At 50.5% G+C, this 26903-nt stretch overlaps 1 protein-coding gene across 1 annotated transcript; it reads right to left on the reverse strand.

The window, feature by feature from the left end:
* Positions 1-12535: 12535 nt before the first annotated feature.
* Positions 12536-26689, reverse strand: HBEGF (heparin binding EGF like growth factor). Its single transcript, XM_037907214.2, has 6 exons — positions 26359-26689; positions 25678-25851; positions 20610-20787; positions 15949-16104; positions 15242-15335; positions 12536-13810 (listed from the first exon to the last, which is right to left on the reverse strand). The coding sequence occupies exons 1-5, from the start codon at positions 26399-26401 to the stop codon at positions 15263-15265; spliced, it is 624 nt and encodes a 207-aa protein (XP_037763142.1). The 5' UTR covers positions 26402-26689; the 3' UTR covers positions 12536-13810; positions 15242-15262.
* Between the last annotated feature and the right edge of the window lie 214 nt (positions 26690-26903).

A 26903-nucleotide genomic window follows, 5' to 3' on the forward strand; every position in this document is an offset into this window, starting at 1 on the left:
ATCCCTGTTTCTCTATTCCCCATCAGCATTAGCTGCCTGTCCCTCTGCTACACTGCACAGATCCTGTTGTCTCCAGCACACAGTGCTTCCTGAGGAGGAAAGGAAAACTTGAGCTGAATAGCAGGAAAAAAATTCTTGGCAGCAAATTCGATAATATTGTGGCATAGTCTCCCAAGAGAAGCAATAGAAACCCCATTGCTTGAGTCATGAGCAATTTATAACTGGACTGGACAAAAGACTGAAGAATGCACAGTGGGGAACAATTCTGCACTAGCCCCAAGGCGTGGAAAAGGTAACCTATCGGTCTTTTTCCATCTCTTATGGCTATGATCAGTGAAAAGCTCTGTGTGGCAAAGATGACTGAGGAGAGCACCAGCATCCTAGCTGGGCTGGCAGACTAAAGCCCTACAGCTGGTACACAATGGGCTGCCCAACAATAGACATGCCAGTCATAGGTTAGAGCTTTGAAGTCCATTTCCAGATGAGATGACTGGTGAAGGTTTACTTCTCTCATAGGGTCAGTTCCTGGTCCCACTCTTGAAAGCAAAGGGCAGAACTCCGATTGACTTCAATAAGAGCAGGATTTAGCCCTTAATGCTAATGACCATCCACTCTATGTGTGACAGCAATTAGAAGGCAAACAGAACATGGGAATGTATCAATAGGAGGAACCGGGTCTCACTCCCACCAGCTGTCCCCTTCTACCTTAGAATTGCTCTAGGCTTGGTTTCTAGGAGACTAATGAGCTTCAGCTGCTAATTAACCCTTGGTTCCCCAGCCTGGGACCCTGTTGCTTTCTATTCCCACTATGCGCCACACTGTCTAGACCTCTGTGGTGTGATAGACTCTACTACAGAGCAATTCATAGCTCTCAGAGCTATTATTTCAGGCTGTCTGCAGACTCAGGCAAACATCTCTGTATCAGTTACACTGTGTTCACAATTTGAAGGTTTTGTTTGCCACTAAAAGGGCTAGGGCAGTGGTTCTCAAACTGTGGGTCAGGCTGGCTTAGACTTGCTGGGGCCTGAGCCACAGTGCCCAGGGCCAAAGCCAAAGCCTGAGGGCTTCAGCCCTGGGTGGCAAGGCTCAGGATGCAGGCCCCCTGCCTGGGGCAAAAGTCCTTGAGCTTCAGCTTTGGCCCCCTCCTGGAGCGGTGAGGCTCCGGCTTTGGCTCCCCCACCTGGGGCAGTGGGGCTCGGGCAGGCTCAGACTTCAGTCCCCCCTCTGCGGGTCATGAAATAATTTTTGTTGTCAGAAGAGGGGCATGTTGCAAAGAAGTTTGAGAACCCCTGGGCTAGGGACTTAATTTTTTACCAATGAAGGCTGAGATTCTGGAGCACAAGATAGCAGACACCAAAACCATACAACCGCTCCATCTGCCTGGTTCAGCCTCTGATATCTGCAAGAGAAGCTTCTGTTACTGCCATTAGAGCCCATTCCATACATTCACTACCCTCTGCTACATACAGAAACATCTCCTGGGCCCCCTTAGTGCCCCATGCCCACCACTCTCTTGTGTTAGGTTTGTTGCTCTTTGGTTTCCAAATCTTTTCCCCAACCAAATGCCTTTGTAGTATCTACCTGCTCTCTGCCCCTCTGACTTTTATACCCCTCAGCCATGTCTGATTGGAATCCCCTCTTTTCTAATGAGCATAACTTTAGTTTTCTGAGCACTTCCTATAGAACTAGCCCCAAGACCCTGTATCATCCTGGTTCTCCATTTCTGTACCTCTCCTGGATCTCCCACACCTTTTCTGCCTATGGTAGGCCAAATTGCCCTCCACTGCCAACACTCATTAAAGACCCCCACATCCGTGAATACTGCACATGTTTAAAGGCAGGTCTGCCTCCTGTTAACAAGGTAAACATTTTGGAACCCTCTCCAGACCGTCTCCTGGTCATTCCTGGCCTCTGCACCATGGCTTTGCATTGCCATGGCACATTAATGCTGTGTTCTGCAGCCAGCTGGCAGTTCTACTGTAGCTTGAGAAATATTCTTAAACAAGTTTCACAGTAACAGCCGTGTTAGTCTGTATTCACAAAAAGAAAAGGAGTACTTGTGGCACCTTAGAGACTAACCAATTTATTTGAGCATAAGGTTTCGTGAGCTACAGCATCCGATGAAGTGATTTGCTTATGCTCAAATAAATTGGTTAGTCTCTAAGGTGCCACAAGTACTCCTTTTCTTTATTCTTAAACAAGGGGTTGTGTGAATGGATTTCTGTGGAACAGCTTTGACTGTTATTCATTGGACTATTAAATCAAAACCCTCGCAGGAGTTTTCCCCCCACTCATAGCAGGCTGCAAGATCCAATACCAACTGCCCCAAAACCAGGTGGCCTTAGGGGAGAATGTCAGCTGTATGTGCCATACAGAGAAAGAGGACAGTACTGGAGGGGCGTGGGCCTGGGTTCTAGTCCCCTTCCTTGGGGCTACTACTGCCTTTTGGCTGTTAGGAGGGAGGTGAAGGAACACATAGGAGGAAGGGACAGAGCATTCAAGGAGAGCCCAAAAAGAGGGAAGGGAGCAGGGGCCTGAAGACAGCTCTTTTTACAGTCAACTTCGAGGCTGATCATGCCTTACCTCGAAGGGCTGATGTGACCCCGCAGCCTGAGGGGTCTGGACTTGTCGGGTTGGTGAGGAATAGAGCTAATGGAAAATTTTCCAAGATAATGCTGATTTGATTAATTCTAAACATTTGCAGGAATATATCACTTTTGTTGACATTTTCAATGGGAAAGTATCAAAATGTTTCATTTAAAAAGTATATTATATTATATTATATTATATTATATTATATTATCAAAATGAAATATGTCAGAATATTTTGTTTTGCAAATAATCCTGAGATTTTGACTTTTTGTCCTGATTTGGGACAAAAACAAATTTTGAAATCTCAGAAAATCACAGGACATCCATTCTGGTTTTTGGACTTCTTTAGTGAGAAGTAAGACTGCTGGGGAAGCACCAATTTTTGGCCCAGATAGCAAACTCATGGACAAAAGGAACATGCCCACTGTAAACAGCTAGAACTGCCCCATTGCAAGCAGGAAGAGGCAGGCATGGAGCATAAAATGGCATCTGAAGGCAGCAAAAGTGGACCCAGAAATCAGGATTTCTTGGCCAGAGGGTCCCAGGGTGGATTTCTGGGGCAGCTGCCCCAAATGCAAACTCTGCAGCCTGCAATTGCAGAATTCACAGGACCCTGATCAGACACATTAATTTTAATGCTCCTCCCAGCACCACTGAAATGTCCTTGTGTTGTATTAGTGAGGCTCAGGGAGGCGGGGAAGGGAGTTCAGCAGCAGAGCTGCTGCTGGTGGTGCTTTGTGGCTGTGAAATAAACAGTGCAGCTGCCTTATGAGGGGGTTCAGAGCTGCCTAGACATGACCCAGCCTGGTGTGGGACTGTAGTACACTGAGAACTGAAACCCAGGGTGGGGGTGTCATTTTCTGGAGCATTGCCCTTTCATGAATCACAGAATCATAGAATATCAGGGTTGGAAGGGACCTCAGGAGGTCATCCAGTCCAACCCCCTGCTCAAAGCAGGACCAATCCCCATCTAAATCATCCCAGCCAGGGCTTTGTCAAGCCTGACCTTAAAAACTTCTAAGGAAGGAGATTCCACCACCTCCCTAAGTAATGCATTCCAGTGTTTCACCACCCTCCTACTGAAAAAGATTTTCCTAATATCCAACCTAAACCTCCCCCACTGCAACTTGAGACCATTACTCCTTGTTCTGTCATCAGCTGCCGCTGAGAACAGTCTAGATCCATCCTCTTTGGAACCCCCTTTCAGGTAGTTGAAAGCACCTATCAAATCCCCCCTCATTCTTCTCTTCCGCAGACTAAACAATCCCAGTTCCCTCAGCCTCTCCTCATAAGTCATGTGTTCCAGTCCCCTAATCATTTTTGTTGCCCTCCGCTGGACTCTTTCCAATTTTTCCACATCCTTCTTGTAGCGTGGGGCCCAAAACTGGACACATTACTCCAGATGAGGCCTCACCAATGTCGAATAGAGGGGAATGATCACATCCCTCGATCTGCTGGCAATGCCCCTACATATACATCCCAAAATGCCATTGGCCTTCTTGGCAACAGAAGCTGTTGACTCATATCCAGCTTCTCGTCCACTGTAACCCCTAGGTCCTTTTCTGCCGAACTGCTGCCGAGCCATTCGGTCCCTAGTCTGTAGCGGTGCATTGGATTCTTCCATCCTAAGTGCAGGACTCTGCACTTGTCCTTGTTGAACCTCATCAGATTTCTTTTGACCCAATCCTCTAATTTGTCTAGGGCCCTCTGTATCCTATCCCTACCCTCCAGCGTATCTACCTCTCCTCCCAGTTTAGTGTCATCTGCAAACTTGCTGAGGGTGCAATCCACACCATTCTCCAGATCATTTATGAAGATATTGAACAAAACCGGCCAGAGGACCGACCCTTGGGGCACTCCACTTGATACCGGCTGCCAACTAGACATGGAGCCATTGATCACTACTTGTTGAGCCCGACAATCTAGCCAACTTTCTATCCACCTTGTAGTCCATTCATCCAGCCCATACTTCTTTAACTTGCTGGCAAGTATACTGTGGGAGACCGTGTCAAAAGCTTTGCTAAAGTCAAGGAACAACACGTCCACAGCTTTCCCCTCATCCACAGAGCCAGTTATCTCGTCATAGAAGGCAATTAGACGCACGATTTGCCCTTGGTGAATCCATGCTGACTGTTCCTGATCACTTTCCTCTCCTCTAAGTGCTTCAGAATTGATTCCTTGAGGACCTGCTCCATGATTTTTCCAGGGACTGAGGTGAGGCTGACTGGCCTGTAGTTCCCAGGATCCTCCTTCTTCCTTTTTTTAAAGATGGGCACTACATTAGCCTTTTTCCAGTCGTCCGGGACTTCCCCCAATCGCCATGAGATTTCAAAGATAATGGCCAATGGCTCTGCAATCATATCCACCAACTCCTTTAGCACTCTCGGATGCAGCGCATCCGGCCCCATGGACTTGTGCTCATCCAGCTTTTCTAAATAGTCCCGAACCACTTCTTTCTCCACAGAGGGCTGTACACCTCCTCCCCATGCTGTGCTGCCCAGTGCAGTAGTCTGGGAGCTGACCTTGTTCGTGAAGACAGAGGCAAAAAAAGCATCGAGTACTGTCAAAGTTTGACTCAGACTCACAATTTATCAGACCACTCTGTTTTATTAGCAAAGCTGCTCTGCTAATACATTTAGAAGTGAGCCCCCCGAAGTGGGGCTTGTGTCTCTTAATTTATACAGTTTTTTGGAGAACAAGTTACAGAGAAGTTACAGACAGAAGAAGAAAAAGGTTTTTAGTCACCACCCTTCGAAATCCCTGAGACCAGTCATGTATCTTCAATTACCTGCCACCCTTAACAATCTCCTTTAACAGCTTCCAGTTAACTAATTGCCCTTCACACCTTCCGTTCTGATGCCTGCTTCTTAGACGTGCTGGCTCTATCTTAATCGCTTCTCCATTCAAAAGCTAACTGTCCCTACGTGTGCTCCCTCAGATACTTTGTAACATGTTTTGGCATGCCCTCTCATATACAATGTATCCAACATGTCCCCTTATACAACGTTATACAATGTTATACTTCCACAGTACATTAGCTTTTTCCACATCCTCTGTCACTAGGTTGCCTCCCTCATTCAGTAAGGGGCCCACACTTTCCTTGACTTTCTTCTTGTTGCTAAAGAAGAAACCTGAAGAAACCCTTCTTGTTACTCTTAACATCTCTTGCTAGCTGCAACTCCAGGCGTGATTTGGCTTTCCTGATTTCACTCCTGCATGCCCAAGCAATATTTTTATACTCTTCCCTGGTCATTTGTCCAATCTTCCACTCGACTCCTTGAGATTCTGGCTGGTGATCAGCAAACAAGGTCAGTTACCTGCAGGTGAAACTGAGGCCCAGAGAGGTGAAGGGAATTGTCCAAGGTCACACAGAGTTAGTGTCAAGGCCACTATTAAAACTCAGGCTTCCTGACTCCTAGACCCCTGCTCTAAGCTCTGCTTCCCGCCTGGCTTTTCAATTTGCCGGTTTCAGCAGGAAATGTTGTGGCCGGTGACACATAGGAATTTTTGCTGTATTTCTGGCCCAGGCTGCATGTCCGGGGGGGCGAGCATGGGGCTCTGCAGCGTGGAGGTGGGGGGAGGTTGGAGTCTGCATTCCTGAAGGCCTCGGTCTGCATAGTTTCACAAAGCATATACGCTTGGCAGGCTCCCCTTGTATTCAGCTCCTGTGCTGGCAGCCAGAGAGCGGGTGGGCGTCACGCAGACTGGAAAGGCTGATGAACCGGAGGAGTTTGAACCCAGGCAAATTGGGAGCAGCCAGGCCAAGGCAACCAGGACAAACCAGGCAACTAGGCAAGACTGGCACCCGCATCGTCTCCTGTAACCCAAGAGCTATTTACTGCCTGGGTTTCTGCTGCTCTGGCTCAAGGTGCACCCTGGCACCTGTAGCTGTGCCCCCGCGGTGACCGTGCAGGCAGCTGTCCAGGTGACTCCATGCACCGGAGCCGCCTGGACATTCCAGAGCGGGGCTGGCTGCCACACAGCGTGGTCTGTGAGAGGCCAGTGAGGCCTCGGTCGCCATGGAAACCAGACTTCCCATGGAAAGGTCACATATTTGGTGCGGCTGTAATCCAGGCCCCTCCAGAAATGGAACGTTTCCCCCATTTTGATGCCACTGGCCCGTTTCCCAAGGACGCACGGAGAAAATCTGTAACGAGGGTGGCTTCTGGGAGCCTGCCCCGCCCCAGCTGGTGTCATGGGCACGGCCACAGCTCCCTGGGCTGAGCTCCCTCCCAGAGACAATGCTGGCATAGAGAAGGCAGCCAAGATCAGGCTGTGGAGGCATCGAAATGTGCTAGCTGTCCTCTTCCTCTCCCTTGCAGCAGCAGTACTCCAGCACCCTCGAGAGGGGGCACAGCAGCACTCTCTGACGGCTTTGCTATCAAACACGTAGCGAAGTCTGGCTGGCGTTGACATTATGAAGGGTTTGATCATCGATTCCATGCAGAACGCCTGCCTTCCCCAGTTATAATACAGCCATGGCACAGTGACACTGGCAGAGGGTAAGAGTCTTAGAGAAGCCTTAGGGAGTCAGGGGAATTTCAATGGGATCTGGGCCCCTAACTCCCTTAGGACATGTCTCCACTGCATCTGGGCAGCAGCCTCCCAGCCCAGAGCCATGATCTCCTGCTAGTGCTCTAAAAGGACCTGTATAGATGGTGCTTTGACACTGTGGCGTAGGCTCTGAATCCCCTCAGGATTCAGAGCCCGAGCCCCAGACCAAGCTGCTGCATCTCCACTGCTATTTTTAAAGCGCTAGCCCAAGCTACTCTATCATGAGTCTGTGGGCCTGGGCTGGGAGGCTCACTCCCAGATGCATCATAGAGCCCTTAGGCTCCTTTGAAACATCCCACCCAAAACTGCTGCTGCCCCCTCGCCAGCACAGAGTCCCTCTTTTCCACCCCCTCCACCCCCAGAGACACCCAGAGCATGGGTCTGTGTCTAAGCAGTGCCTCATGCACTAAGAGCGTTCGGAGGAAGGCGCTAGAGCACAGAGGAGAGTCCAGTCGCTTACACGTGAGACGGAGCTGCTCAGTTGTGCACCCAAAACAGCACCCAGTTGAACAACGTAGCGGATGCAACTGCTCATTTGGGCCAGTACATGTGACATGAATTCCTAGGAAGTATTGGGGAGGAGGGGACTTCAATTACCCCACCTACGGCCTCAGCCTTCGAAGCTTCTTCTGCTGATGACCCATTACATGAGGTCAGTTCAAAGCCCTCCGAACTGTAGAAAGGATGGACTACACTTTTCATGGAGGTTCTTGTTTTGGGCAAAAGGGAGTTATGAGCTTCAAACCCCAAGAACACCTTGAGCATGGTTTGAATGACTGCTCACCTGCCAGAGCCCATGTTGGAATTGGGGGATCTCAGGTAAACTTGTCCCGTGAGTGTAGATTCTTTTATTATTTTAAAAATATTTTTTCTGTATTGCTTTTACCTTAAAAACAAAATATGGGTGCTTAGGAAGAACTGTGTGGTAACATATATTTGGGGCAATTACACTATGTACCGTGTCTGAGAAGAAACACAAAGCAGGCCTGCTTCAGCAGATTGTCTTTTGTTGGGAAAAACATAGTGAAGGCAGGGAACTGTTCATCCTGGAAATACCCAGTCAGGAGGGTGAGAGACGGGGGTCGCCACCCAAGAGAGGTGACCGGTGAGGAACCAAGAGCCTAGAGTGGGGGGAAATACAGGTGCAGTTGCCCTGCACTGCTCTCCTCATAAATAAACAGAAGAACCAGACAGATATGGACAGCAACTAGTAAACTCAGGTGCTGAGGAAATGGTGACTGTGCCCCTGTTAACCATCTGCATCCTATGCCCACAAACACCGTTAGCTGCTGAATATCTGAAAGGCTCCCCCCACCACATAATGCCTCTGTTTTCCATGTTAAATAACAATTTTTGGGGTGTCCTGTGGCCAGGCCCAGGACTACGGCTGCCTGCCTGCTCTGTGAGCAGCTCTTAGGCTCATGACTCTCCACCCCACCCAAATCCTCCCTCCAAGTCCACTCATGGTAGAAGGAAGAGAGAATGCACAGACTCGATTCAGCAGTTCCCCATTGTTCTCAAACCCTCAGTGACTACCTCTGGTGATAGATGCTATCTCAACAGCTTTAGGGAGTGGAGCTATGCCCCGGACAGGTAAAGCCAGGCAAGCTTTCCATCTTCTGCTCCATTGTGGACACGGCTCAACCCTCACTCTAGAACTGACAGAGTGGTATGTTCATTCCCCAGCCCCAGTCACTTCCCTGCTCAGACTGGCAGTAGCACAGGGAGTTTCTTTGACCACCACCTTCACCTTGCATGGGCTCCAGTCAACAATTGCTTCTGGCTGCCATTAACCTGGGCTGGGTTTGTCCTCTGTAGAGAAAGGCCCCATAGCCTGGTACTAATCCTTGGAGCCATTCATTATTTCTCACCAACAGCAAACATTAACATTCCAGCTGTCTATAGAAAGAAAGACATCCTCTTGGCTACCCAAGTGGCTTCCCAGCCTGCCAAACACACTGTTCTTGGGGATGCAAAGGCATGGAGGAGGAAAAGTGAAAAGGAGGTGGCTAAACATGGTCAGATAGGAAATCCTAGGGATGACCCTCAGGTCTGGTGCTCTGAGCCACTGCAGTGGATGTAAGCAGAGAGTTGGCTAACATAGTGGAAACGAGGAGAGGCAGGAGTGGAGTGTTGGAGGGATCATAACTTCAGTAATACAGGAATGTCAGCCAGAACAAGAGAAGACAATGAGAATGAAAGAACTGGAGAGCAGCCTTCAAACTCCAGGCATTACCCAAAGGGGAACCCAAATGTTCTTCCTTCAAGGAGATATTTGGAGTAATTCTGAGTCCTGGGGAAGGCAGTAGGAGAACTTGTAAGTGGCAGGCTTCCAACAGAATTTAACAAGTTACTTCTAATATGCTATTCTCCTCTTTCATTCAAAGCGAGACCGCTCTGCTAGCCTCATTTTCAGATGTAGAGTACGAAGCTTTGGTGCTACATGGGGGTCCTCAAATCACTGCATAAGCACTTGAATGTGTTACTCATCTAAGGAGGGAATAAACATGATATTGTTCCAAAGTCTGGAACTTCACAACCAGCACCAAAATGCCCTGTTAAACTAAGGAATGTCATTAGTATCTAAGATCCGGATTTCCCATGAAACATCATTAGAAAGGCACACCCAGAAAATTTGGGATCCATGGCTTTCCAGTGGTATAGGGCTTTTATTTCTTCACCTGGCAAGTTGTAAGTTGTTGGGCCTTCACATTATGTCACCTTTTAGTACCGTTTTACCCTTTTCCCTCCACTTTGCTTGTGACATGATTTCAGTGGATCTTGAGAACCACTAGAAATTGCAATTATTGCTTCATACCCTGCCAAGTTTATAAATGGCATAAACACATTAGCATTTCATAAGAGATCAGCTGCAAGGATTTCGTCTTAAATGAAGCAGAAGAAGAAAAAGCTAGATGGCAATCAGCATGTGATTTTAAGGACTGATACTTCATGCTCTGCCAGAGCTAGACTTTGGCATGATCAGTACAAATGCTTTAAAGGACTAGAAAATCTTAGAATCATAGGACTGGAAGGGACCTCAAGAGTGCTCCAGGGTCCTCGAGGTCATCTCATCCAGTCCCCTGCTCACATGGCAGGGCTAAGGATTATGTACACCATCTCTGACCATAGGCACCGACTCTGTGAGTCCTCCAGGGCTGGAGCAACCACAGGGAAAAATTGGTGGGTGCTTTGCACCCACCAGCAGCCAAGCTCCCCGCCCCTCACCCCAGCTCACCTCACCTCAGCCTCAGCCTCCTCCCCAGAGCGCGCCGCATTCCCACTTCTCCTTCCAGCACTTGCTGCTGCAAAACAGCTGTTTTGCGGTGCAACAAGCTCTGGTAGGGAGGGGGGAGGAGCGGGAACGTGGTGTGCTCAGGGAAGGAGGCGGGGCTGGGGCAGGGATTTGGGGAAGGGGTTGGAATAGGGGCAAGGAGGGGGTGGAGTTGGGGCAGGGACTCTGGGGAAGGGGTTGGCATGGGAGCAGGGCAAGGGCAGGAGGGGGTGGGGCAGGGGTGGAGTCCGGGCGGGGGGAGGGGGTTGAGTACCCACCAACACCAGCAGAAGTTGGCACCTATGTCTCTGACAGGGGTTTGTCTTAAAAATCTCCAATGACGGAGATTCCACAACCTCTATAGGCAATTTGTTCCAGGGTTAACCACCCTGACAGTTAGGAAGTTTCTCCTAATGTCCAATCTAAACTGCCCTTGCTGCAATTTAACCCCATTGCTTCTTGTCCTATCCTCAGAGGTTAAGAAGAACAATTTTTCTTCCTCCTTCTTGTAACAATCTTTTATGTACTTGAAACAGTTATGTCCCCACTCAGTCTTCTCTTCTCCAGACTAAACAAACCCAATTTTTTCAATCTTCCCTCCTGGGGACCGTTAATCATTTTTGTTGCTCTTCTCTGGACTTTCTCCAAATCTTTCCAGAAATGTGGCGCCCAGAACTGGACACAATAGTCCAGTTGGGACCTAAACAGCACAGAGTAGAGTGGAAGACATACTTCTCCTGTCTTGCTTACAACACTCCTGCTAATACATTCCAGATTGTTTGCTTTTTTTGCAAGTGTTACACTGTTGACTCATATTTAGCTTGTTATCCACTAAGACCCCCAGATCCCTTTCTACAGTACTCCTTCCTAGTCAGTAATTTCCAATTTTGTGTGTGTGCGCCATTCCTTGTTCCTTCTTAAGTGGAGTACTTTGCATTTGTCCTTATTGAATTTCATTCTATTTACTTCAGACCATTTCTCCAGTTTGTCCATATGATTTTGAATTTTAATCCTATCCTCCAAAGCACTTGCAACTCCTCCCAGCTTGGTTGCATCTATAAACTTTAAGTGTACTCTGCATGCCATTATCTAAATCATTGATGAAGATATTGAACAGAACTGGACCCAGAACTGATCTCTGCAGTATCCCACTTGATATGCCCTTACAGCTTGACTGTGAACCACTGAAAACGGGTTGGAAAACTGTCCCCAGAGAGTAGTTATGCACCCACCTTATAGTAGGTCCATCTAGGTTGGATTTCCCTAGTTTGTTTATGAGGTCATGCGAGACAGTATCAAAAGCCTTACTAAAATCAAGCTATACCACATCTACCTCTTCCCTCTATCCACAAGGCTTGTTACCCTGTCAAAGAAAGCTATTAAGTTGGTTTGACATGATTTGTTCTTGAAAAATCCATGCTGATTGTTACTTATCACCTTATTATCATCTAAGGGAATGTCTATACTACCCACCAGATCGGCGGGCACTGATCAATCCAGCGGGGGGTCAATTTATCGCATCTAGTCTAGACGCGATAAATTAACCCCCGAGCGCTCTCCTGTCGACTCCTGTACTCCACCGGAGCGAGAGGCGCTGGCAGAGTCGACTGTGGAGCGTCAGCAGTCGACTCACCACAGTGAAGACACTGCGGTGAGTAGATCTAAGTACGTCGACTTCAGCTACGTTATTCACATAGCTGAAGTTGCATAACTTAGATCAATTCTCTCCCCCGCCCCGCAGTGTAGACCAGGCCTAAGTGTTTGCAAATTGATTGCTTAATTATTTGCTCCATTATCTTTAAGGTACTGACGTTAAGCTGACTGGTCTGTAATTTCCCCGGTTGTCTTTTATAGATTGACACTATATTTGCCAGGACTAGAAAACAATGACAAATATTGCTCAGTGCCAAGATGAGCCCCCAAAATGTGAAAATGAGTGTGCAGACTTAGGCACTCCAGTCTAAAAATGAGTCCTTGTGTAATGCTAGAGAAAAGCAGATTTCCCATGGAAAAACAGCTAGCTCTCTCTGCTTTGACACTCCCTGCTACCGTCTATACATCACCTTGCTTTCAGGAGGCTTCCCAGCATAGGGCTCAATGAACAGGAAACACAAGTGAGTTTGGGTTATTTTTATTTTGATTGTAACGTCTGAACCAGTTCTCGAAGCGCAGGATGTAACAACATGAGGACGCTCACAGCAGCCTCTGAAATCTGACATGCTTAAGAACTCAAACTTCTTCTAATGCAGGGACTTCAGGAATCTCCATGAGGGAAGAGACCCCATAAAACTTCCTTGGGGTCCTGAAGACAACGTAGAGAGTATCTTGAGATAGTTTCCCCCATGTTTGTCTCCCGCACCTTTGGCGTTTGGCCTAGGCTTTGAATTTTGAATGAACCCACCCCTTTTTTTCCAATCACAGAGGTTGGAATAAGCGCCAGTCGAGTTTCGAATAATAGAAATGTTTGGACAGTATAGGTCAGATTCAGCGGAGCTGCACTCACCAACAGCTGGTCTGAGTTTGCCCCCGTACATGTGTTTCCCTTCACCTGCTGATTCTCAGCAAGAAGGGAGAAGGGGACATGCAGAAGTGCTGAAATCTGCTGTTTGGCTCATGCTGTCCATATTTTTCCCCTTATAGTGCCACATGAAATATTCATGGACAATAGTTAGTAAGGACACATCGTTCCTTATTAAATGACCATATTAAAATTATCTGACTCCTTTTCCAGTCATCATTAAATAATATCTAAGCATTTGTAACAAAGTGTTAATTATTAGACCATTATGTTACATTTTAAAAAGTGAGGGCCCGATCCTGCTGTCTGAACTCATACTAAAGCTCCCCTTGATTTCCAGAGTACAGGATCAGACCCTAAATAAATACTATGTACAGTATATCTAAAATAAATATATAATTTAACATGAAAAATATCTTGTTAAATAGTTTCCCTCCCCGCCTCCATCTAATAAAGCCGCAGTCAGTCTCCGCGGAATCGAAGTCTTTCACAGTTAGTTCCTCAGCATGCGTTTGAAGGATCCAAATTCAGGTTTGGTTTTAGTTACTCTCCAGTCCCTAGCAAAGCTCTAAAGCTAAGGTCCAGTTTTCCATCCTCAGCAGGAGCCCTTCAGCTGAGACTCCTCAAGGAATTCCACTGCTTATTGGAAACCATCCAGCAGGAAGTCACCTCTCCTGCCACCTTCTTCCATTCCAGCAGATCAGGTTGGCTCATTGAGATGCGTGTTTCAGTAAAGCAATTCCCTGACACAACCCCCAAAAACAGATACTCCCCTTCTACTCCCTTTGGTTTTTCAATAGGTCCAATAAACAGAGTCTTAAGTTCCTATGTCTGGCTTCTTGGTGGAGGTAGAATTGCTTCACTGCTGAATCCTGAAACACAACACAAGGCTGGGTCATTTCACATCACGGCTTGTGCCTTGTGCAAGGCGACGTGCTTTAGCGGTGGGTGCAGATCCTCACAGAACACCCCACACCGATGCATTGATTCAGGAAAACACTTAAGCCCATACATGGAACTTAGGAACATGCCTACGTCAAAGGAATTCAGGCACATGCGTGAATGCTTTCCTGAATCAGAGCCAGAGTAAGTGTCCCATCCATCTGGATGTGGAGTACTCTGAGCTCCCAATGACTTCAATGCAGCCTCTCAGACCTTGCAGAATCAGGGATGCAGGTAGGTATTAACAATATGCCTCATCTTCACAGGTACTGATCACCAACAGCTCCCACTGATTCCTGTGTGAGTTGTGCCAGGATCAGACCCAACAACCTATATTTACCTTTTTGATAAAGCCTTCCCTGGAACGACACCCACTAATTAGTAAACCCTTCTACATATTAATTTACCCATCTGGGAGACATGACATTTTCCTAATTTAAAAACCTGGAAGCATGTGTGATATCAGCGTTTGGACCAGCGGAGGGGCATTTCCCCTTCCCAGCACCTGCCCACCACTGAAGTGCAGCTGCCTCTGGGGTGAAACACAGCCTCTGATTGCCAGTGCAACACTGGAAGAATACCACTACACCAGTGGCTGAGGAAGGGAGTATGGAAGAATGATGCAGTAATAAGGGAAGGACACGTGGGAGCAAAAAGGTAGGGCTTTTTTAAGGCAAGATTTAAAGAAGGGAGAGAGGCAGGGAATCTCAGAGAGACAGAGAGGAACAAGTGAATAAACAACCCTCAATTACGGAGAGGGGAAGCCATGACCAGAGGGGTGAGCAAGGGAGCTATGTGGCTCTGAGGTCAGAGAGACAGAGCAGAGGGAGCGGGTGGGGGACCCTGTGAGCAGGGGATTGGAGCAGCAGAGTGGGTTGGAAAGGGGGAAGCATAGAGGAGCACCACCCAGAGAGGGACTGGGCAGAGCAAGGCATCGTTGGTCTTTGGAAACCAGCAGGGTGATTCAGAATTGGGCTCAGCCAGGAAGCCAGAGATGGGTACAAAGCGATCCGTTCACTTTAGGCCAGTGGCAGGGCCAGGAGACCCACTGCAGAGTCACGGATTTGCTCCTCTGGGGGCTGAATCAGAGAAATGGGGTTTGTTCCCTATCGGAGCTCAGGTAATAGGCACAGGCTATTGAGCTCCCAGTCTCAATCCGAGAAGGACGCATTAGTCATTGTCAGACTGCACGAGAGAACAGAACTGGCCCAGTGTGACAGAACGTCTGCAGAACCCATCAAGATCCATGCCCACTAGCTGCACCTGTCGCTGCCCACAGGGCCTGGCCCAGCAGGGCCATGTGCAGTCTTGCAGATGGAAGCTGTCCCTGCCATGCCGCAATGCCCATGCCGGAGGGTTACCTTGCAGGTCCCCCGATGCCATCAGTGGTTTCCGGTGATGCCCAACTTAATTTTCTCTTCATTTTCTACATCATAAACTCCTCTTTTGTGACATCTGCAAACACAAGCAGACAGACACTCACTAGCATGCCGCTGGTGCTCTGGTCAGGGTCACGAACCCACCCGCCGCAACAGGAGCCGCCTGGGGCCGTCACTGTTCTCATCTTGGCCATAAGATGCCGTGTCACACCTTCCATCTCAGTCCCTCCCTTGGGGAGAGACGCAAGAGGCTGGGCATCTCTGATGTCTGGAGAAAGAAAGCAACTGCTTCCCATCAGCCCACTTCTCCCCAAGCTGGTTTGACACTGCTGGATCTTTCCTTCAGAAGCCAGGGCAAAGCTGGGAACAAACCCAGCCCATGGTGAGCATCAAAAACAAACACTCAAGACAAGGAGGACAGAGAACTGGACAGCAAGGTGGTCCCAGGCTATAAATGCCATCAGCCACTGAGCCAGGGAGACCCCTGCTCCCGTACACAGAGGGCTTGATTCCCAGGGAACACCAGCACTGGTATCAGCGGGGGCAGTTCACCCAGGTTGGGGTGAGGGCTCTGGGTTTAGGAGCAGGCGGGTGTATCCCATGCAGTGCGACCACAGGGAGCCTCCTTCCCTCCCACCCCCGAAGTTGCAGGTCTTGTGAACAGTGTGTGGCAGCCCACTCCCCAATACCTGAGCATGAGCAACGCAGCAATGATGACGAGACACAGAGAGGACAGCACAACCGCTACGACGGCCAATGCCGTGGTGTGGTCATAGCTGGTGGAGGGGTTTTCCACGGGGAGAGTGAGGCCGTGGCACCGCTCGCCATGGTACCCTGGCTGGCATCTAGTTTTGGGGAGAGGAAAGACAGTTTAAAAGACAGTAATAACAGGGAACTCTAGGAGCAAAGTTTTGCCTTGGGCATTAATTAACATCAGAACTGTTCTCCAGCCCCTTCCACCCATGTGTCACAGAACATTTCCATCCCCCTCCTAGCTCTCAGGACACAGCATGACCTCCTCCTCGCTGGTGAGACTCAGCCCAAGGCCCCGAAACTTCGCTCAGTGCTTCGATCCTTCAGGCCTGGCATCGCCATTGCTGGCCTTAGCTGCACCCTCTCCAGGGCAGTCATCTCCCCCCAGGGACCGGGGCAGTGTCCCTGACAGGTCCCAGTATCGCCTATTGCTCTCTACTGTCCTTCCCACATCCAGTACAGCCCAGCACCCTGCCCAACCTTTTGGCATTGCTGCTGTGCACTGGGCTGGCATTTCCCAAAGTGAATCACAGTGGGTACTGGCCCAAGCATCAGGATGGGGCTCTCTAGCCTGCCTGGATCCCCAGCAGGATGGATTCAAGCCTTCAGCATGAATATATTGGGCTCCATGCAGCTTGTCACATGGGGGTCTTCCCCACAAGACTTTTGAATCCAAGGGTCTGTGGAGACATTAGCAATCCCACAACATTTTCAGGGACCTTGCTCCAAAGTGCCCTGCTGGCGTGCAGCGTGCTGTGATCCCTTTGGCTACCTCGCTCCTCCCCAGAGCTGGCCGTATTTCACGGGTGAGTAGAACACTGAATTCATTCAGTGCTATGTAAAAAAAAAAAAAAAGCGTCAGAACAGCTGCCCCGTGCATGATGGGCTCCCAGCTCCATCCAGTTCTGTTTGTCTGACCTGAACCGTCCTAGGTCACCTAAACCCTCCAGATCCTGTCACATGCCTTCCACTGCTCAGAAGCGAGTGAGAGGGCGTGAGATTAGTGGGGAGGCAGGCTGAAGGGGTGGCACCAGGGGCATCACTCCACCCTGACCATCAGGGTCAGAGTTTTGTCATTGGGACACGCTTGAGAAATCCCAGCTCCCGTTAGATACAGGCTAAGAGGAGGCCATTAAAATATGAGCTCAACTAAGTGTCGCCCACTGCACAGAGATCCTTGAATTCTATTAGCACGTCAGGGACTTAGAGTTCAGCACTAGGACAAACCTCTTCAGCTCCCATTTTCAGAGCCTGGAAGTCCCATTTAAGGAAGCCAAGGACAAGTCTGACCTCGCGCTTGCTAACGGAGATGAAAGAAGTTTGAATGCCTCCTCTGGGGATATTTCCCACAGATGCACTTCTCAAACGGGAGCAAACGAACACTTGTGACACATGAGCCGCCCACCTCTCCTCTGCCCAGGTAATTATTCATGTAACAGAAATAAAATCTGCATCAGAGCCAGGAGGCTAATTACCCAAACACCCCTTGCAGTGAATCAAAGGAGAATCACGTAAACAGCCTAATATACACACACACACACCCATAGCCCCGGACCCTTGCCAAGGCCCAATCAGAGAGGGATGAGCTTCTCGTCAAACATGTGGACACATGCCAGACATCCAGATCAAGTGTCCCATGTTTAGATCGAGCGCCATTAAATCCAGCACATGCCATGTGTCAATGTCATCTTCAGCCTCCAATGCTCACATTACACCAAGGGCAAAGAACCACAGGAGCTGAGGGGCCAGAAGGTCTCCAGCAAACCCCAAACCCTGTCCAGAACAAAATGCTGCCAGTGCCCTCAGCTAACACCATATAGTGTGCTACATCGACATGTTCTCCCAACAACCACAGCAGGCAAAGGTCGCAATGAAACTCAAAGCAGCAGCCCTGGATCTGCTGAAGATGCTGGCTGAGCAGAGCAGGGCTGGAATGCTCACAATCCCTCAGCTTTCTCAGCAGGTGGCTAGTGGATACCAGCCACTGCAGCTGAGAACCTCGGACTCCTTTAGATCTTGTTAAAGGCAAGAGCAGTGGCCTCAGTGAGCCACCTCGGAGCCTCTGCTCTCATCAGGGAGGAGGGGAACTAAGGCAGAAGAGTGCGGCTAGGGAAACTAGCTCATGGGAATGGGGCCTTCTGAACAGTGGTGTCTGCCTCCAGATGCTGAGGTCTGGATGGGTGAGCCTTAATCCAGCTCTGGCCCTTGCCCTCCGAACACCTCCTTTCATTGCTGCCCCAAAGGCCTTGTCCCCACAGGAAGCACTGGTTAAGAAAGAGCATCCCCAGCCAGATCCATCAGGAGTTCAGTCAGGTGCCTGACTGTCCGGAGAGTCCGTCCCCTCAAGCGCCTGCTGCACTCCTGCAAGAGGTGTCATCGACCTCTGCAGCAGCCCAGATAGTGAGCTGCTTAGGACCCTGACAGCAGAGACTGCTCTGCTGGCGGCTGCTGCGAGCATCATGTTTCAGGAGCCAGCTGCTCAGGCTGCTAGGAATTCCCTCAGCTGCAGCTTCAGGGCAGAAAACACTCAGAGGCTCCCAGAGCAGCACTCACTGATTTCCGCAACACCACGCTGCCCCAAGTTTCCAATGCCAGAAGGTTGCACACGACGAGCCAAGGCTCTGCGATCTTCAGCAGGTTCGGTGGACAGGCAGCGGTAGCTCAGGGGACAGGTTAAAGAGCACCACCAGATCAGTGTTCTGGGGAGTCTGACAAGAAATGAACCGCAAGGTTCAGGCCAGTGTCAACATTGCAACAATCTCTCACTAGCTTCAGCTTCCCCGACCTGTGCAGTGGGCATGGGTGACTGATACTTCCCTACCTCCTGAGGGTGATGGCAGAGGGAGTCCATTCATGTCTGAAAGAACTTTGAGCTCCTCAGAGGAAAGCACCCAGGAGAGGCAGAGAATGATTAATTAACAGTAGTCCAGCCCAGGGAAGCAGCTCCAACACGGGGGTAAACAGAGGAATGGCTCACAATGGAACAGCTTCAACATGTTCCTGGCAGGCTGCCACGCACGGTGCCCTCAAAGCTGTTGTCTCCAACCCTGGCTGCTTGGAGCTGGGACAGAGATAGTCTAAACACCATATTATCCTTCTGCTTGCACTACTGCACTGGTGCAACAGACAGGACTGTCACATTTGAAGAGGTGGATGAAGAGATTTACTTTCCCTTTCCAGCCCCCAAGCCCTGAACTGCTGCAGAAGAAGAGCAGAACCCTGCACTAGATGGTCTAGGACAAGAAGGCCTTGAAGGGAGCTCCTCAGAAAGAGACCTCAGTGCTGGAGAAGACCATCTGCATGGTGAGACAGTACCAGACAAGCAGAAGTGCACATAAACTCTAATGCGGAGGGAGAACTTGCTTGCAGCACTCACAACAAATACATCAGCTTAACAAAGAGAATCCTAGAAATCAGAGATGGAAGAATCCAGTCACATCTAGCCCCAGCTCCCACTAGCCACTGTAAAAACCTTCCCTACAAGGTGTTCTCCAGGGCTTTTTTCTTCAGCTTCCACTGTTTCCCTTTGAGAAACCATTCCATGGCCTAGCGGGTCTCACTGGTAGACTGTGTGACAGTAGCCGGTGCGTATGCCTAATGCTGAATGAAAGCATTTTTCGGTCTTGTCCTTTGAAGACATCAAGAGTAGGTTCTTGGTGTGGGAAGAATACTCAGTCACTCTGCGAATGTCACAGTCTCCCAGGGCTAAGTGGATCCTTCCAGCTTTCCCGTTCTCCGTGACTCTTCCTCTATCCCCTCCCTACCCATCACCAGAGCTGCTACCTGCACAATACACCATGGGACACATTAATTAGATGGGCCCTTGGAAAAAGGAACAGCCATGTTCAAGAGCAGCCACTGAGTTCAGGTGCCTTTGTTGCTGGGTGCCCAGCTTGAGACGCCTATGGTTAGATTTTCAGGAGAGTTCAGCTCCCTGCTCCCAGGGCCTGATCTTTAGAGGTGCAGAACATCTCAGCTCCAACTGACCTGAGCTGAGCTGGAGTTGGGGGGATCCAGCATTCCTGAAACACAGGCTACAGGCACCTGAGTCTGGGTTCCTAAAGTCAGCGCCCATTTCTGAAAGCATGACTGGAAAGGGCTACCAAGTGCCCTGCAATAGACAAACACGCCACAAAAGGAAGTTGTGTCGTACTGACTTCCTGAAGGCTTAACTCCGTGCTCACTCAGGGCCCACGGAGATTCACGTGGCATCCCCGGTATCAGACCACTGGGGAATTTAATGGAAGGCCGACACGTGCAACAGAGGGACACACATCTGGACCTGTGTCTTTACCAAGACCCAACGGAGTCCAGGGTTGAGCACAGGGTGCCAAAGCGATGCAAAAACTCAAGCAGCATGTGAAAACAGAACAGTATCCTCACAGAGTGAGAGTATGTGGAGCCCTGCAAATCCGCGGATGTATTGTTCACCATGTTTGTGGACCGCGGATTGGATGTGGATCCAAATTTTGTATCTGCACAGGGCTCTAAGAGTATGCACTAAAAATATCTCCTACACTCTTCCTGTGTGTGGTTTAGAGAATTCAAGGAACAATGACTAAGGTTTCCCTAGGACAGAGATATGCTGATAACTTACATGCAGGATGGAGCTTTCAGCTCTCTGATGTATTTGCATTCTCCATGAATACAGAAGTCCTTGTACTTTCGCAGACATGGGTCTCTCTTCTTCCCCTTGCCTTTGCCCTTCCTCCTTTTCTTCCCATTCCCTTCTTTTTTTGGAGTAACCAGACCTTCTGGCTTGGACAAGAAGGCAACTGGAAGACAATTTTAAAAGAAGAACAGAAGTCAACTCCACTGTATCCAGCACAGCATTTTGTCAGGCATCTGCCTCAGCTCTAGCATCACTGACAAACTATCTGCCCCCAGCCAGAGGTTTCACCATTTTTGCAGATTTCAACAAATATCAGAGCATTTCTGATTCATAAAGATGCTAAAGGAAAGAAAGGAACAAGTTAGTGGAGATTCAGAGAGAAAAACAGCACAGTACATATCTCACATCTTACTATTATATACACTGGTTTCCACTGACCACAGAAGATTAGGCATTGAGTCTTTATCTACCCTTTATTTCTCTGATCAGTCTGGTCTTTTGTAAGAGACTATTCATAGTCCTAATCAGGCTGATTTTCCCGTGGTTACAATGATGGCTTGCACATAGGACACATGCAGTATTACAGGGCACTGGCAGGTCAGTTCAGGCCCCAAATTTAGGTTTTCTGAAAACAAGCTGATGTAAACAGACACAGTCCCATGAAATCTGCCGTTTTTGAATTTCACTGGAAACAATTTTTAAAGTCAAATAATGCCTCCCCAACCTGTGCTTGCAAATTACTCTGACGACAGCTACAGCACACCAGGCCATCCTGATGCTCCCCACAGACAAAGTGAAACTGACCAGGCTATTCTCATTCTCCAAGTGAACAGCTTGATCATGCCAAGTGCTGAGCACCATGAATTCTGAGGGACTTCAGTGGGAGCATACAGCGTGCCTCATTGGCTCAGGAACAAAAGCAGGAATGAAGGGATGGGAACCTTGTAAGAGTTCTTCACTCTATGGTGGTGTCAGTGACACAGCTAAGGAATCATCACCTTGTGCCATTACCACTCTGCATCCAAACATCACACTGCAACATGATGTCAACTTTCAAGCCTTGAAAGCGGATATGTCATAAGCTACTGTGTCTCTTCCCCCGCCACCCCCACAAGGCCTGGAGGAAGTGGTATTCCTCACTGAAACTGGGACAGCCCCAGACAACATCAGACATGTGGCAACCATGAGTCAACAGTGTGATGCAGTTGCAAAAAAGACTAACATCATTTTGGAGTGTATTAACAGGTATGTTGTATGTAAGAAAAGGGAGGGAACTGTCCCCCTCTACACAGCACTGGTGAGGCCTCAGCTGGAGTACTGTGTCCAGTTCTGGACATCACACACTTTAGGAGAGATGTGGACAAATTGGAGAGAGTTCAGAGGAGAGCAACAAAAATGAGACAAGGTTTAGAAAACCTGACCCGTGAGGAAAGGTTAAAGAAACTGGGCCTGTTTAGTGTTGAGAAAAGAAGACTAAGGGGGGCCCTGATAACAGTCTTCAGATATGTTGAGGGCTGCTCTAAAGAAGACTGGGATCAATGGTTCTCCATGTTCACTGAAGACAGGACAAGTAGTAATGGGCTTAATCTGCAGCAAGGGAGATTCAGGTTAGATATTAGGAAAAGTTTTCTAATTCTAAGGATAGTGACGCTTTGGAACAGGTTACCAAGAGACGTTGTGGAATCCCCATTGCTGGAGACTTTTAAGAAGAGACTGGGCAAACACTGGTCAGGATGGTCTAGGTTTCCTTGGTCCTGACTCAGCACAAGCGTTGGGCTAGATGACCTCTCGAGGTCCCCACCAGCCCCACATTTCTATGATTAAGGGCTAGGTTCCAATACCCTCCCTCACTTGGAGTAAGGCCTGAATCCTTCAGCACCCCTTGGTGGGCAGCAGAAACTGACCTCCAAGTACCACACAGTGTGGGGGGCCTGGCAGTACCGGCAGGTTCAGACTCCACTAGGGCCAGAGAAATAGAAGAAGGAGCCACCTGGGGTATTGTAGGAGCTTTGCAAGTTGTCATTTCACGAAGAACCACAGAGACCACAAAACTCACAGGAACTGTGTGTGTCCGATGGGAGCCCTGCTGGTTTATCTCCCTGCCGCAGGCGCTGTGACCCACAGGGCAGAGGGTTGCTATCGCAGGGAAAGGGGAAGGACGCTCAAAACTGCACCGTGGTGCTTTCACTTCTCCCTGCTTGCCTCCCAGGCCCTTGTGCCTCTATCCCCTTGTCAGCAGATCAGAGATCAAGGAAACTCTGCAGGTGCAGGACAGAATCATTTGAGGGAAGCCATCTCACAGGCCTGTCGTTCCACTCTGGCCAGCAGCCGGCTGACAGGCACAAGAAGTAGGAAGGGTGTGGGGTAAGCCAAGAGCAGAAAATGATGGCACAGACCCCTGCATGCAGAGAGCATGTTCCAGACTGATCAGTGCCTTGAGATAGCTCAGGGACATCTCCCTTCCACTGGGTACGGCTGACACAGCAGTTAAAGGCATCAGGAGAGATGGGGTTTGAAGGAGGGGCTCCCAGGCCAGAGAAGAACTGATGACCACCTTGAGCAGTGTGTCTCAACCCATCCACGCTGGCCACCCTCATCAAATATTTTCACAATCCACTTACTTTGCTATAAAGCAAGGGTGGCAATGATCAACCTATGTGATTCATTTGTGTGTGTATTTCGAGAGGCTGACAGAGAACACTTACCGCAGAGGGCAAGGGTGTGAGGGGGAGCCAGATCTTCTCTGCTTTAGACTTTAATAAAATTTCACCTTTGCAATCACTCTGACTGCTCTCCATGACCCTCCCCCCAAAGGGTGCAACCCCCCCAAATGAGAAATGCTGCCCTAGAGAGTGTGGGGGAGGTGAGAACTGGTGACTACCACTCCCTGAAGTACTAGGGTCACATCCAAATATCCCACTCCCAACTGATCCTCTTCTCAGAGCTGAGACATCGGAGGCCTGTCAGCTCACCCACACTAATGTGAGACACCTCTCTCCCTTCCAAATGCTCACTGCTTGCATTCAGAAAGAAGAAATGTGCACATCCCAAGAGGAGCAGAGAGATGTGGAGAAATGGAGAGGAGAGGGCAGCCCAGGGAGTGTGGGTGTGAGGTGGGGAGAACTGTGACAGCTAGTGATGGGCAGAGACAGGAAAGGAGAAAAGTTTATGGTGAGAACAGACAGGGAGAGAGGATGAGTCTCCGCAGACTCCACCCCTGTGGTGCAATAGATCAGCCTGGTTTTGCAAAGCTGATGGGCAGACATCGCAGATGGAGAGGAACCAGCCTGGAGAGGGAACAAAAAAAGAGGAAAAGCCACAGAGCGTAACAGGCAGACGGTGTGCGTGCGTGCAATCTGAGTGACATCAGTGGAGTTACATTGGTAACGCCAGATCTGAATTTGTCCCTGTGTCAAATCCTGGTCACGACCAAGCTAACGCCCCCACTCCTGCGGTATTCAATGGGACCAGCACTTCGCCCAAAGAACATCAGAGAAACCAAACATAAATGGACAGGCACAGCGGGGTGAAGGTGGACTCAGATGCCCGCAGCTCAGTGACTAACCCCTGGTTGGTATGAGGAGTAGCAGTGTGTGGGCAGTGGGGTGTGACTCCTGGGTGGTGACCACTCCAGACGGGGATGGCATGCAATCTCAACTGGATGGATCCACAGGGGAGCGTCCCAGATGATGTAATACAGAGAGCTCAACCTTTCTGTAGGCTTTTGGGAACCATCCTATAGAAGCGAATAGGGAATCCCATATATTTTATAGATTTCTACACAGGGGTGCAAAACACCCATGGAACGGATCTCCTTCTCTGTTGAATGACATGGGGTTTTAAAGCCATTTCCACAGAGCCCTCTCAGTGCCCTCACTAATCTAGACTGGATATTTTCCTAAAAGGCCTGTGGCTGATTGTAATGGTCCCTTCTGGCCTAGGAATCTATGAATCTATTCCGTTCTATAGGACTTTCCCACAAAAGAGAGGACATTACTTCAACAACTGAACAGTTACAGGACCCCTTAGCTACCAAGTCTCCCTCTCCTCCTGCTCCGGAGAGGGCTGTGCATTAAACATGCTGTCAATGACTGCACATGGCAAAGAACTGAGTGCTGGATCTGGGAAGAGTCCCCAGGGACTAGGGGTAATGGGGATGCAGCACTGGGGATTTGAGTGTTACAGGGAATGCAGCACTGGGTCTCGGCAGGGGCACTAAGGACTCCAGGGTAACAGAGAAGGCAAAGAGCACAGAAAAGGAACTACTAAAAACAACTGAACCGACACAAAGCAAATAAGGCAGGAATTTCCGTGGGAACATTCTGGCCTGGCTTCCCCTCCCCCGCTGGATTCCTGCTGTCAGGGCTTTGCACACATCAATCAACAACAGAACTGCCCCCTCAGCTCTGGGGCTTACCCCACTCCTGGCCTCTCCCACAGACACTCCTTGTCTTTCAGCACCCAAGAGGAACTCTCCCCAGAGTCAACCCCACTCTAGCTACAAAAGTTTTTCCCTATCCACCCGGCCTAGGCAATCACACCATGCTCCTCACCCCACAAGCAGCCCCAGGAACAACCTCCCAAGCCAGGCCAACATGTAAGCACCCCCTTAATGCCATGCCAGCTCAGCAAAGCAGGTGGTTAGCTTTAAGCATGTTCCTTGAAAGCCAATGGGACATGCTTAAAGTTAAGCACCTGCTTATGTATTTTGCTGCATTTGACTCACTCCCTCTCCTTCCCCCTCTCGCCATGGTATCACACAGAAGATGCGACCTGTGACATTCCCCTGAGCGGGGAAAAGGTCCCCTGGCACCAGGTCACTTCCTCCCTTACCCAGGAAATCCCAGCGCTGCCAGAGCTAAATCGATTTCCCTTCAGCAGCCCGCTGTGCTTGTTCCTGAGCTGGGCTCCCAGCCTCTCACCGTGGATCCGAGCACCCAGCCTCTAGGGCAGCCCCGGATCGGGACCCGCGGGCTGCCCGCCCCCGCTTCCCACCGCCGCAGGGGAGGCCACCTGGCGCTGCCCGCGCCCGGCGAGCCCCGCACACACGCACCTCTCGGGAGCTCCAGGAAATAATCCCCCGACGAGAACCCGCCGCCGTCCGGATCGCGCTCCTCCTCCAGCCCGCTCCCGAGCAGCCGCGCGACGGACCGGCCGCTGCTCGCCTCGTGGAAGCCCGGGCCCCGCAGCACTTCCAGCCCGGCTCCGGGCGCCGCCGCTGAACACCCTGCGGGACAGAGAGTGGCGTTCCTGAGAGGACAGCGCCGGACACCGCACCGCAGCTGCCCGGCGCTCGCCATAGGCAGCCCCGGGGCTGGGTACTGTATTTATAGTCACAGCCCTGGGCGGGCCGCCCCCCGGGTGACTGAGGGTGCCACGCCCGCGGCAGCGTCCGCACCCCGGCAGGGCACCGGCCGCAGCGCCAGGCCGGGGGCTGGGAACGGCACAGCGGTGCCCAGCTGGCGGGAGCGGAGCGCTCGGGACGGGCTCCTGGAGGGAGGCCAAGGCGAGGGGCTCCCCCGCCAGAGGGAGCCCGGCCCCGGCCCGTTATGCAAGCGCGGCCTCCAGCACCTGGACACTGGGCGCGTGGACGGGGGGGCCGGCGGGCTCGGCCGCGGCGCCAGCGCACGGGCCATTCGGGGGAGGGCCCCGGGCAAGGAACAAACTTTGCCCGCAGCCGCCGCTCGGGCTCCCCTGCCGGACGGCGCCGGGCGCAGCTCTCCCCGCTCCTCACCTGCAGCCAGAAGGACGCTGACAGCCACGAGCAGCCGCTTCATGTCTCTCCCTGCCGGGCGCGTGGCTCCCCCACTGGCTGCTCCCACCCGCTGGCCGTTCCCGCGGCGCTCTGGGCTCTGCTCTGCGATCGCCCCGCTACCTCCCACGGCACCCGCCTCGCTGCGCCGCCTCGCGTTAGACACCGCTGGGCTCCCTCGGTCCTGCCAGACGGCTTGCTCTGCCCGACCTTCCCGGCTCACATGTGCCCAGCTCGCAGCAGGAGCCCTCTCTCTCTCCAGCCCCAGTCTGTCCCAGCACCAGGGGTAGAGGGTGGGGCCATGCTGTTGTGTACGCCACGCCCGCTGAGGGCGGGGGATGGCGTGAGTGTTCTGGGGACTGAGTGGGAGGGGGATTCCCTCTGTCAAGTTGGTGCTGGGTGACTCAGGTCCCCTTACTTTGGGGGTGAGACCGCCAGGTTTCTTGGGGGTGGGGCAATCTGCAAGTCAACTGTAAAAGTTTAATTAGGCAGGCCAAAAAAGAATTTGAAGCGCAACTAGTAAAAGA

Source organism: Chelonia mydas, chromosome 8 (assembly GCF_015237465.2).
Source record: "Chelonia mydas isolate rCheMyd1 chromosome 8, rCheMyd1.pri.v2, whole genome shotgun sequence".
Classification (NCBI taxonomy): Eukaryota; Metazoa; Chordata; order Testudines; family Cheloniidae; genus Chelonia; species Chelonia mydas.

Coding starts and splice junctions, on each gene's coding strand:
- HBEGF (XM_037907214.2), bottom strand. CDS start 26,401: ATGAAGCGGCTGCTCGTGGCTGTCAGCGTCCTTCTGGCTGCAG. Junction 25,852..26,358: donor CAGCGTCCTTCTGGCTGCAG/GTGAGGAGCGGG, acceptor TCTGTCCCGCAG/GGTGTTCAGCGGCGGCGCCC. Junction 15,336..15,948: donor GCTGCGTTGCTCATGCTCAG/GTATTGGGGAGT, acceptor TTGTGTTTGCAG/ATGTCACAAAAGAGGAGTTT.